Below are 12790 nucleotides of genomic sequence, written 5' to 3'. Positions count from 1 at the left end.
TGGATGCTTTTGGTGCCTCAGGGCTTGATTATTGTGTTTGTGGGATGAAAAGGCCTTCAGAGGGCCGTGTCTTCCCCAAAATTGCCAGGGCCTGGAGGAGGTCATAAGCCAGCAGAGGCCTGGCATACAACAACTTGGGTTTAGGTGTTCTGTGGTTGAATCAGGCCCCCACACACGTGGCCACAGGACTGGCATGGCCTTTTAAAGTGTCTGCCTCAGCTCGGAGAGGCTGTGGAACCTGTCAGAGCTCACACAGCACTGGGCTCCGCCCTGGGGCCAGACCCCAGGTTCAGGGCCTTGCCCCCACCCCACACTGCCTCCTAATGGGTGATCCATTTCTGTGTAATGGAAGTATCTACACAATGGATGCTCTCACTAGGCTTCTGAAAGCAATAGTATAGTGGGCTTCTTTATTTTTCCATAGAAAATACATTTTAAAGGAATCTGATACTTGATCCTTACGGCAAAATAGGTACCACCGCGTATCACTTTGGGCCATATTTCCATCTAAAAGGAACTATTATGTGTTAGATCACTGAACCAGTTAAACCAAGTAGAAAATCAAAGGAAGGAGTTTCCATGAGAAGTAGAATGTGCCATTGCCAGAAGCATTCAGTTTTTTGCATTTATATCAGCCCATCTGGTTCACTGGGTCCCTTGAGGTGGCTGCTTGCTCCAGGTGGGCTCACCAAGCCCCACGAGCCTGGACCCTTAGCCCTGAGCTCCGGAATGTTGATGACTTCTCATCCCAACATGAACCAACGGTCCACATCATCCAAGCTCTCTCAGGACCGATTTTGTTCCAGGGTTAAGGGCCAGACTTTGGAGAGGAACTAGTCTTCTCTCACTCTGCAGATCAGTCTACGGAGCCTGCTAGGGCTGTGTTCCCTCTAAGTGTCCTCAGCCTAGATCCCCTGCAAATAAATGTATTCCTTTTAGTACACATACTGCAGTGTGTGGGTTGGCGCGGGGCTGGCAGTGGGGGCTGGTACCTTCCAGCAGCCACATGTTCATATCCCCATTCAGGTCGCTCCTTTCCCAGTACTGAGGCATTGGGGAAAACAGAATTGGTAATGAGAAGTCATTTGGAACCTGGAAGCAGAGCAAGGGAAAATAAATGCCTTCAGGGTGGTTTTACTTCTTCTGTGGTAGAGAAGAGCTGTCCAGTTATACTAGAGGGACGTTTTACTGACTCTGGTAAATGCCAAGTGTTAAGAGCTACCCTTTTCTTTCTTGCTGATGAACAGTGCTGACTACACATTGAAAAAATTACTCTGTGACTTTCTCTCTTCTAAACTCCACACTGACCTTTGGGTTTCTGCTTGTCATTACAGTGTCCTCAGCATGTTCACGCTGGTGTGCTAGGCACCGATTTTGCACACTCTTTGACACTGATTGCATTTTGTATTGGCTCCTTCCGGTTGACAGCTGGGAAGGTTCATTAGTCACATCAATAACATGTAGAGACCACTGGGAAGGATTTCTGGACACAGGGCCACCACAGGCCCATGTGGCATCTGTGTGCAAATTAGATAAAGGGCCTCAGGGTAGCCGCAGCCCTGGGCCAGGGTGGCATGCAGCTTGGATGTGAGCCCCACTCATTTCCTCAGCCGGATGTGCTTGCGTAGGGCACCACAAGGCCCTCCGTGGACAGCTGGAGACCAGTGAAAGTGTCCCCGCAAACATGGATTGAGCAGCCGCTCCATGCTAGGCACCAGACTAGCTACTAGGGCACAAGGGTGGCCACAGCACCAGCTCTGTCCCTGTGAGCTTGCAGGTTAGCGGGGGCCAGAAAGGCTGGTCCATGAGATGGAGGGCAGCCACAGCAGAGGTGGCAGCAAAAGCATGGCACCTTTGAGGACCTGTGGGCAGTTCGGAAGGACCAGTGTGCAGAGAGGCGGAGAGGGACACCTCCATGCAGGGCAGGAGGTGGCTCATGGGTGGGAGGAGTGCAAAACCAGGCTGTCTTGTAAACTGGACACCTTGTCTGCTCTCTATTGAATATTTCTCATTCCAGATATCTGCATTCTTTTTTTTTTTTTTTTTTTTGAGACAGTCTTACTCTGTCACCCAGGCTGAAGTGCATTGGCGCAATCTCGGCTCACTGCAACCTCTGCCTTCCAGGTTCAAGTGATTCTCCTGCCTCAGCCTCCTGAGTAGCTGGGATTATAGGCATTCACCACCATGCCTGACTAATTTTTGTATTTTTAGTAGAGATGGGGTTTCGCCATGTTGGCTAGGCTGGTCTCCAACTCCTGGCCTCAGGTGATCTGCCCACCTCAGCCTCCCGAAGTGCTGGGATTACAGGCATGCGCCACCATGCCCAACTTTTCAGTCTTTCTTAACACGACTTACATTTCAAGTAGTTTTAACATACTACCTGATTATCACACAAGTAATTCTGTACACTACAAAACATCTAGGATTCTGTAGAAAGAAGAAAACGTTATCTCTAATTCTACCACTCAAAGATTATGACATTTTGGAGAATCTCCTTCCACACTATTATCCTATTGGATTATTTGATCACTAATGACATTTAATTCTGTTCAGTTCATGCACTTAAGTTTTTCTTAAATGTTTACCACTATTGAAAAAATTTAAAATTTAACTAAATATGTTAATAACATCATTGATTAATCTGCAAGCAGAAGATGAGTCCCCTCATGGTGTGATGTTCCCCTTGGGAGAAGGATGGTTCCTATTTCCTTTGGTTGACTTATGTTTTCTGGAAGAAAACAAGTGGTCACTGACATTACCCCCAACCAGTGATGTGATGACTTAAATGTCTAAGTCCAGCATGGAGTATAGAAGAGAGAAAGTTGCAGACTAGCTTACAATGTGCAGCCAGCCCTGTCCTCCAGAAAGAACACCAACGTTTATTTTACTGAGACGGAAGCCCCCCAGTGGGTTCAGCTTTTTGAGGCCCTGAAGGAGGGGTTGCAGGTTAGTAGTCCAAGTGTTTTTCCTCGGCAAATAGTGCCACCTTCTGGCGATTCTCTTGCATTAGGCGCACAGTTTATAAACCCCTAGGGATGGCTCCAGCGATGCACCACCACAGCTGGAGGCTGATGTTTTCCATCATTTCACCCATCATGCAGCCAAATGTAAGCATGAGCCATGACAGTTTCCATGGCCAGAGCCATGCACGAAGCAGGCAGGCCAGGCAGCCGGTGCTGGTGGCCTTGCGTGTGCCTGTAGGAAGAGCGTTTGTCCAGAACCAGGCCGCAATTTGACTCCCACCTCTGCTGCTTTATAGCCTTGCAGCCCTGAGGAAGGGGCTTGCTCCCCAACCTCCTGGCGCCTGCACAGAATTGGCCTGGAGGATGAGTACCATTTCATAAATCCTCAGTGCACTTCCCAGGGTCAGGTATTGTGGCCATTTTATCCTCTGACTTTCTGACTTTGGATTTGTCTCTCTTTCCAGGTAGATGAAGAGTACAAGAATCCTCACACGGTAGACCGAGTTCCTATGGGGAAGGTCCCTCATCTGTGGGGCCAATCCTTGTACATCCTCAGCTCGCTGTTGGCAGAGGTAGGGAGCTTAATGGCCTCGCAGACTGGAAACCATGTGATTGAAGGTGCAGGGAACCCCGGAAGGGCATAGGGACTCTCTGCCAGGGGTGCGTGTGGATGTCTTTTGCATCTTCATGCATTTAAGGTCAACTGGACCGTGTTGGCTCCAGGGCTTGACTCCTGGCCTTGACTCCTGGCCTTGTGTGTCCATATTTCCATTAAACCAGCTCAGGTCCATGAGGTCCCAGCACTCCCCTTCACCCCCTGCCAGCATTCCTCTGTGGCTAGAATCTCTTCCAGTTGATGGTCAGAGGAGCTGGAAGCTTCTCGGCCAGGATTGTTGGCACATCTGATCCTGGAAGATAAAAGATTTGGGAAACGACTTGATTGGCCCCTAGCTGCCCCTGCTCCAGTCCTAGGCGCAGGAAGCACAAGGACCACAGATTTCTACAGAAAGAGGCGGTGGGCCAGATTTTCTGTGGTGAATTTTGTGTCAGGTGTTCCCCCGGACAACCCGCAGTACCCTTCCTTCTGCAGACAACTGCCTCTTGACTCCTTTCTTTTTGTTCAGCATTGACTTGTCCCCGGGCTTTTGTTTTAATATGCAAATACTTTGGAGCCCCCTCAAATGAATCTCCCAGTCCTCAGTGTGAGTGACCTTATCAGATGGGCTGTTGTTCCTGAGAGGGTCCTGCCCAGCTGAGTGCTTTGGCTGGACCCGGGGAGGCAGGGAGGGGAAGGAGCCCAGGGAAGGGCTGAGGGGCTGCCAGGCTCTAGTAAAGGCGGAAGGGGCGGTGGGTCAGCATGCCACCAGGTTCCTAGAGTGTCAAAGCCCAGGATGAAAGCTACCACTGTGGAAGCAGCCCTCAGGAACTCTGCCTGCCGAGCTGGAGCAGTTGTTTTACGGGTACCTCAAGACTCCCCGGTGTCATGGTCATGTCCTTGGAGTAGGGGCTGTGTCTTCCACTCCTGTCTTTATCAGTAGGGAAAACGCATATATCTCCTTTGAAAGCCAGCCCTGTCTCTCACTAGTTCTCTGACTCCGGGCAGGTCTCTAATCTCTCTGGGCTTCGGTTTCCTCATGTGTAAAATGAAAAGGTTGGACTTGATCATCTCTGCGATACCTTCCAGCTCTGATTTCTGTATCAGTGAGATGGGAAACGAGTAACTCCCCTCCCCTACTTTCTCCTCTCTGATGTAAAGGCTTTCTCTGGGCCCAGCACTAGGTCCAGTTCCCCCTCAGAACTCCCAGAACACCTTGATCCTCTCTCTTAGGGCTCGGATCATTTGTAGAAAGTACAAGGAGGTACATATTCAAAGAGAATACTTTGCAAGGGAGTGGGGGTGGGGGGACCAAGTCCCCACTCAGCCACTTCCCTTGGGTCATTACCTTGGTTTCCCCACCTGTACAGTGGTGATGGTGGTAGTGTGGGGGCCAAGGTGTTCCCCTAAAGGTTTGATGAAAAATCACTGACATGAGGCAGATTGATTAATAAGAAAAAAGGGCATGCAGATGTACTTAACATGTATACATAGGAGCCTTCAGAATGAAGACCCCAAGATCTAGGGGAAATTTTCCATTTTTATGCATAGTTTCAACAAAATATGGACAGCTATGTAGAAATGTGATTAGACAAAAAGGACCTGATCGAATGCTAATGGACCAGGTGGGGAAACCCAGTGAGGCCTTTCTGTGCAGAACTCCTTCCTTCTGGGGGTGGGGCAGGACCCTCCCTGGACTGGGGCCCTTATGACCTACAGCCAAACAAGGTATGTCAGGGAACTTTTTATGGCCAGTTTTTACAGAGAATATTTTTAGGTTTTGTGGCTGGCTTTGGGGAAAAAGGATTCTGGTTTCTATGCCTGCCTTGGGGAAGAAGGATTCTAGTTTCTGTGGCGCCTCCAGAAGAATGGACTGAGAGAGGGAGGCAGGAGAAGGTCAGAGGAAAACTTTTGCTTCTGAGGCTGCTGCTGAGGTCTTCATTTTGGGGGTGTTGTTTTCTGAGCCCCAAAAGTAGTACCTACCTGTCAGGAGGCATAAGTGTGACAGTGCACATACAGTGGCTCAGCACAATGCCTGGCATGTTACTGAGAGCTCAGAAAGTATTGGTTATCATTCTTTTTGCTCATACAAGATGGTGGCATATTCGACGAGCCCTAGAGAGCTGGGTGCAAAAATGCAATATGTTTATCAGTGGCAATTTGAATGACGTTACTCTGTTTCACAGAAAATAAGCAATTGACTCGAAAAATATAAAGAAAAAAGTCTTGACTATGTTGAGCCCCAAAATATTTCATTTTCACATCTCAGGTTAAGATGAAATTTTAGTTAATCTATATTTCATGGTGTTAATAATGCTCCTCTTTTCCATAGGGATTCCTTGCCACTGGTGAAATTGATCCCTTAAATAGAAGATTTTCCACTTCAGTCAAACCTGATGTTGTAGTACAAGGTTTGTGAGCGTGTTTACTATTCATATTTAACTTTGTAAAACCAATGTTATTTTAATTCAGATGGTTGCCTAATTTCTTGTTTAATTTTTTTAAAGTGTGTATGTGCCTATGCTTTAGCATGTAGCAGTTCTGTGAGATGCGTTATATAACTCAGTGGCTCCCAAGGCAACAGAATTCTTCCCAACCACAAAATGACTTTCTATAAAGCAATTGTTTTCTTGAATATAAACCTTGATTGCAACTGGGGCACAAGTGATTCATTGCTTATCATCTTTCATCATCGTTATTCTTTGAAAAATAGAGCCTAAGTCTGGTGAAAACTCAGAACCCAACTGAGGGTCATTCATTCCTCCCTTAGAGTCCTGACGTCTTTCCGCCTTTCACCTGTGTCCACCTTTCCTCTCCCTCCTCTCCAGCCAGCCCTTCTTCTGGAGAGGGAGGAAACCAGCCTGGGCTGCTGCTGCCCTCTGCCTAGCCAAGTGATTTCACCCTTCTGTGCCTCAGGGTGCCAGGACTTGAGCTCCCTCACTGGGGCTTCCTAAGATGTACTGAGGCTGCAGTGGGGAAAGTGCTTGCTGTAGTGCCTGGCCTGTGGTGTGCGCCCGGGTGGAGCAGTTCTCTTCCTACCTTCCCTCTTAGGGAGGAGCTGGCAGTCCAGTAACATTCTGTGCCCTGCAAAGCACACCAGCTAATGCCATAGCACATTGTATGTACACCGTATTGCCCCTGAGGCTGTACATTTCTTAATGACAAGGTCCGTATCATTCTTGCAGTTTCTATGTTGATTGGCACATACGCACCCATATGTTGAAAACAGTGATTGAACAAATGACAAGCATTTCTCTGTGGCCACTGGCTCATTTTGCTTTGGGGACTCATGCTGTGTTAGGATGAGCTGATATCACCCAGTCAATAGAGCCACGAGATACACCTGTCACAGCATTCTGATTAGGTAAAGTTTGTGATGATGATCATCATCTTCACCTTATACACGAGGCTTAGACGTTAACCCGCTCCCTTAAGGACCCACAGCTGGCAGCTGCAGGTGTGAACCCATTCCTGACTTCCAGGTGGACTGATCCAGCTGGACTCCATTGTCCCTGCTCTAAGTCAGAGCATGTCCTGCTAATTCTTCCCTTGAATCTATTAAGACCGTTTTTCCAGCTGCAGTCTGGGACACTTTAATGGGTGTTGACCAGCATTTGTTTAATAGAACAGTGTAGAAATTCCCAGAAGGTCAGGCACAGAGTAGGGGAAGTGCAGTTTCAGAAACTTTGCCACATCCAGCTGCACAGATCATGAGGCTCCCAGGTCTCCCCCAAAACCACTGCACTAAAGGAGTTACTCCTACAGAGAGTGGCTGCTGGCATTTCGATAAATGTGGAGTCAAGTCATGCCTGTCATTGGAAGCTTTAGAAGAGTCAGGTGTTAAGGGAAGCCACCCAGCCAGCCCTGCATGGCTGATGTTCCCATTTCCGGAGGGCCTGGGAGTTTAGGTTTCAGTCCATGTGCAGCTGTAACTGGCCAGTTGAGCATGCAAGGCTTCCCTGGGGGCTTGTTGTGAAGGTCAGATGAGATAATGGATATTAAAATACTTGAAAAGGCATCAAGTGCTGTGTAAATATAAAGAGGTGACACTCAGCTCTCAACTGCATGTGTATGTATTGTACATTCCGGCCCCACCAGCCTGTGATTGTACTTAATAGTAGTCAATCCTGCACTGCCCTGAGCCTCTCCAGCTCCCAGAGGGCTCCGCCGCAGCTGGACATGGCACCAACCTTTCTCGCTGTGGCCGTGCTCCCCTTTTCCAGTCCCATCCCTGTACTCCTTCCCTTTGCCACAGCACTGTCCCTTCTCAGAAGGCCAGCAGTACTAGTACAGCAGGTGCAGCCTAGCCGATCCTGGGTGGTCCCTAGTGACGGCCTCCCTCCTCCATGGGCCCCCAGGTCCCAGGCACAGTCAGCTCCCTGCCTGCTGGAGAGCCAGGTGCCCAGGCTTTCCCACCAGAGATGGGGCCCAGGCCAGCCCTGGGGTGCTTTTTCCCCACCAGTGGGGCCCTGTGTGGGAGTTCTGAATGGGCCAGGCTGCTCCACTACCACCAGTATCCCCACTCACAGACCCACTTTGCTTTCTCTAGAGGGAAGGATGTCCCCTCAGAGCATCCCCTGCCAGTAGGCGCACCCATTTTACTCTTCTTTTCCCCGTCCTTTGGGAGCAGGGGCACAGGCTTCTGGCATCCCGTAAGTGGAGCTGTTTCCACTCCTGACCCTGCACGAAAAGGGACACCAGGCAGGTTTAGAATAGATGCAGACCCAGAGAGAGGCAAGACATTACTTGAGATGGGACATTTTGGCTTGGGACTTATTGAGGACAATTTCTAGAAGTCTCCTATCAGACTATCTCGCACGTTGAGGGTACTTGATAAATAGGCATCAAGGTTGTTGAGAGGTGGCAAGGACAGAATGGGGAGGAGCAGCAGGACGAACACTGTCATTTCCAGAGCCAGTCATTGCGTGGAAGAGCATGCTAATGTGTATGCCAGCAGGCAGACGAGGGCAGTAAGGAACACGTGTCCGTGTGAAGAGGTAAGAGTCATAAGCTAACGCTCATTCTGTGTTCTTGTTCACAGTTACTGTTTTGGCAGAAAACAATCACATTAAGGACTTGTTGAGGAAACACGGGGTGAATGTCCAGAGTATCGCGGACATTCATCCAATTCAAGTCCAGCCGGGCCGGATTCTTAGTCACATATATGCCAAGCTTGGTAGGTTTGGGGAAATTACCTGGGCCTTTTTGGCATGGGGGCATCTTGGTTCTAGATTTGGGGTCTGAGGGAGACTGTGATATACATAAGTTCTAAAGACTTGGACAAAATACTAAAGCAGGTGGTTCCACCGCTTTGATGTGAAGAGGAACGGGCGAACCAGCACGTTCTCACACCCGTTCAGTGGGCACCATCGCAGGTGGCCAAGCATTCACCAGATCTGTTGTAAAGTAAGGAGCCACCTTGGAGAATTTACAATTGGAAAAGTCATTTGTGTCTTGATAATGCTTCTCATATTTACCTTTAGTATCAGAAAATGCTTATTTACACATGAAAATGGGAGGAGGTTCTCTATGCTTTTTCTAGAATCTGACTTTGTTTACTATTATGGCTCAATACTAAATAAATCAAAAGTAAACGTTCTATAGTCCTTTTAGTAGTTTTATTCCATGCAGTTCCAACCGGGTACTGTTCATACACATTCATGAAAAAAAGAGGGGTGGGATTTGTTTTAATATGCAGCTTCGTGCCATTTTAAAGAAGGATTATGGCAGTAGAAGAACTAAGCCCCAAAGTGGGTTGTCTAATCTAGAAATAAGCTCAGTCTTAGCCTGAGTTGCCTGCATTACTTGTTACCATATTTCCTCTAACTCCGATTTCTCTTTTACTTTTCAAACAGGACGAAATAAGAATATGAATTTGAGTGGGCGACCGTATCGACATATTGGTGTCCTTGGAACCTCTAAACTATATGTGATTAGGAACCAAATCTTTACTTTTACACCCCAGGTGAGGAGAGCAGGCCAATGAGCATCTTTTTTTTATTAAGTTCTCTTTGCTGTCTGGTAAGCTTTTCTCCTGTGCATATGACAGAATTCTGCGTGCGTGGGTTCAAATAGAGACATATGAAACGACACCCAGTGCCTAGTACAAGTCTGCCCGTAGTAGGTGCTCGGTAAATGCTGATTGAGACAGGTGTGCCATCACTTCCGGTCATGAATATTAGTGAAATTCAGACTGCTTTAGAAGTTTGCTGTTGACATGTCACTTGACTCACAGCCCTTGTGCCCCTAATTACAGTCATACAGTCATCTCTTACCCTTGTGCAAGCTGTCAGACCCTCTGTGTGACACACAGCCAGGCTGATTTTCTGGGCACACCCCCACTTACTGGGCTACTGAGTGTACTGATTATGGAACTTATCTGCAGAGCTTTGGTCTCCAAAGAAAACTAGTCCTGTGGAAGTACATAAAAAGTTTTTTCACCCATTTGGGCAGCTAGAAAGACCAACAGTGGGATCGCTTTGGCAGCGTGGGGCACAGCCCCCACTTACCTGTGCACAGGGTTGATCATGGGGTCTTGGGTCAAGCTTCTGTTTCATCCTAGCCCCTGCTGCTCACTGAAATCTTGCAAGCTATTTCCCTTAGTGACAAATCTCAGTCCAGAGCTAAGCATGCACTAGTCCAGAGGCCAAGAGAACAATTTGATTTGTTCTCAACATCAGGCAGCAGTGTCTTTAGTTGACATTAACCAAAGCTGTCAATCAGGTAAACAGGGCATCCACCTCTCACCTGCTCACAGTGCCCCCACTTGGAAAGCATTTTCGAACCCATAGCCCTGGAAGGAGCAGGAATTAAGGAGTTATTGATTTGCTTTCAGAGACAGCGGTGTTGGGCAAGATGCTTAAATCCCCATCTGAGGAGCCGAAAATAAATCTAACAGTGCACCTCTCCCTTCTACTCTACAGCGACAGCTCCCAGGCAGGCAGCAGACTGATTTGTCTGATCTTGAGCAGGGCAGCCCCATGGCTGGGTGGATTGAAACCAGTACTGAGCCTCTTGTAATAAAACCCCAGGATTAGTGCTGAGCTGAGTTGTCAGCTGGTGTTTCCAGGTAAACAAAGGGTGGCCGTTTACCCAGCCTCTTCTGACTTTCAGTTCACCGACCAGCATCACTTCTACCTGGCCCTCGACAACGAGATGATCGTGGAGATGCTAAGGATCGAGCTGGCCTACCTGTGCACCTGCTGGAGGATGACGGGCAGACCCACGCTCACCTTCCCCATCAGCCGCACCATGCTTAGTAACTCCAGGGATTTCAGCAGGCTCCCTCCTGCCCCAGGGGTGGTTTGGGCTCTTACAAATGTTTAAAATGGCTCCCATGGCCAGAACTAAGCACTGAAGGGGCTTCTTAGCAGTTTGGTTTCTTATCTCAGGAATCTTCTATGCCAAAAATATTTTAATTAGATGGTGTTGATGAAAATGTTTCAGTGCATAAGAAGGGGAAAAAAAAAAGTCTTCCCAGACTAAACTAATTCATCACTTTTTTTTCCTTAGCAAATGATGGCTCAGACATTCATTCTGCTGTGCTTTCCACAATTAGAAAACTAGAGGATGGATATTTTGGAGGAGCCAGGTAATTTGTGATTTAAAAAAAAAAATAAGAGTAGCACTGACCTTTCTTAAAGTCCTTTGCTGCCCTTGTCCCATTTTTCATATTGATTGTTGAACCTAAAAGCATGCAGTTTTAGAGTAAGCAGGAAGGTAACACTTCTCTAATCCAGTCTCCCATGTGAAACTTGGCTCATCTCTGAAACAGCACGCAGCTGGTATCTTTTAAGCTTTACTTGCACCAGGAGGCCTCAGACATAGGGAGGTGAACCATCAAGTCCCTCTGAAACGTCTGTTCTTGGAAAGCATGTATGGAATTCTGTGTATGTTTCTGTTAAAAGGTGTGGAAAGAAATACTCAGTGCCTGGGATCCGGCAGGTGCCCAATAAACGCTCCTTGCAACGACTTGAATATACTATCACCTTAAGATTCATTTGCAGGACTTGGCAAATTCCTTAGAGCCCTTAGAGCAGAGCACCTGAATGAGTCTGCGTAGGTCACGGTGCCCTCACCCCCTGTGGAATGAGCCCCCTTCTGGTTTACAGGCCCCAAGTAGGGCAGACGCACCCAGGCATTATGCTTAAGCACCTCGAGTGATACAGGGCTTGCCCTCCAGGAATACCCCTTCCATTTTTGTGCCCTCTGCTGTCACAAGGCAGAGGTCTTCTCTGTAGTGTCTATTCTCTCATCTCCCTCTACCCCCTAGGATATACCAGAAGGGCCCCAAGAGAACACTGTGGACCAGGCACGGGGGCTCACACTATAATCCCAGCACTTTGGGAGGCTGAGGCAGGCAGATCACCTGAGGTCAGAAGTTTGAGACCAGCCTGGCCAACATAGCAAAACCCTGTCTCTACCAAAGATACAAAAATTAGCCAGGCATGGTGGTGCACACCTGTAGTCCCAGCCACTCGGGAGGCTGAGGCAGGAGAATCGCTTGAACCCAGGAGGTGGAGGCTGCAGTGAGCCAAGATCATACCACTGCACTCCAGCCTGGGTGACAGAATGAGACTCCATCTCAAAAAAAAAAAAAAAAAAAAAAAGAATCTCACGTGTAGCCCAGTGTGGCTTTTCCAGGACTCAGGGAGGCTTCTGTTTGGTCCCTGATGGAATGCCAGTTGCTAGAACTTTTGGAGTTGAAGTCGCCCTTTCTTCTCATATCCTCTCACCCCAGGGACACTGCTACCACAGCAAAGTCACTCATTTTTTACAAATTATGGTTAACCACCTTGAAATCGCTCCCAGCATGTGGGGGTGGACCTGCAGAACCTCAGAGCCCAGGCTGTCAAACCCAGCTTCCAGGTTTCATTGGAACTGTGCCCAGCCTAAAGTGATAGGGCCACTCAGGACTTCTGCTCCAGTCTGGGGATGGCTTCCCTATCGAATTCCTTCTAGAGGGAACCTGACCTCTTCCATCATAGCACCCCTGGCCCTATGTGATGGTGTTTCATGGTAGGGACTCATAAATAATGGAACGAGTGTGCCCAGAGAATCACTGCTTCTGGGCCAGTTGTTTTGGGGGAGAAAAACAAAACAAAAACATGGGTTGGTTCTGTTTAAAAGCAGTTTGCTCGATATGTTTTGTCAAACGGTTGGTTGGTTCAGTAAAGTAGATTCGTATTTGTGTTGGGAGTAAGAAGTCAGTGTGATTCGTTTGGCTTTTAAT

At 48.1% G+C, this 12790-nt stretch overlaps 2 protein-coding genes and 1 long non-coding RNA gene across 7 annotated transcripts in view; 2 read left to right on the top strand and 1 right to left on the bottom strand.

Annotated features, from left to right (window-relative positions):
- The window catches only part of PDHA1 (pyruvate dehydrogenase E1 subunit alpha 1), a 563563-nt gene that overhangs the window by 421288 nt on the left and 129485 nt on the right, over positions 1-12790 (bottom strand). The gene's annotated exons all lie outside the window — the stretch shown is intronic.
- Positions 1-12790, top strand: part of PHKA2 (phosphorylase kinase regulatory subunit alpha 2) — a 90557-nt gene that overhangs the window by 49497 nt on the left and 28270 nt on the right. For all 5 annotated transcript variants that reach the window (XR_007722653.1, XR_007722652.1, XM_050776622.1 and 2 more), the window contains exons 12-17: positions 3428-3535; positions 5891-5969; positions 8600-8734; positions 9414-9523; positions 10672-10816; positions 11071-11149. Coding sequence is in view for 3 of the 5 variants with exons in the window: in XM_050776622.1 (XP_050632579.1) it covers positions 3428-3535; positions 5891-5969; positions 8600-8734; positions 9414-9523; positions 10672-10816; positions 11071-11149 (656 nt within the window). In the remaining 2 variants the exon portion in view is untranslated. The remainder of the gene's footprint in view (positions 1-3427; positions 3536-5890; positions 5970-8599; positions 8735-9413; positions 9524-10671; positions 10817-11070; positions 11150-12790) is intronic.
- Positions 11156-12170, top strand: LOC126946407 (uncharacterized). Its single transcript, XR_007722654.1, has 2 exons — positions 11156-11661; positions 11719-12170. It is a non-coding gene; the product is annotated as an uncharacterized LOC126946407 (long non-coding RNA).

Source organism: Macaca thibetana, chromosome X (genome assembly GCF_024542745.1).
Source record: "Macaca thibetana thibetana isolate TM-01 chromosome X, ASM2454274v1, whole genome shotgun sequence".
In the NCBI taxonomy this organism is placed as follows: Eukaryota; Metazoa; Chordata; class Mammalia; order Primates; family Cercopithecidae; genus Macaca; species Macaca thibetana.
Note: the sequence above shows the minus strand (reverse complement) of the source record. Positions and strands in the feature narration are given on the sequence as shown.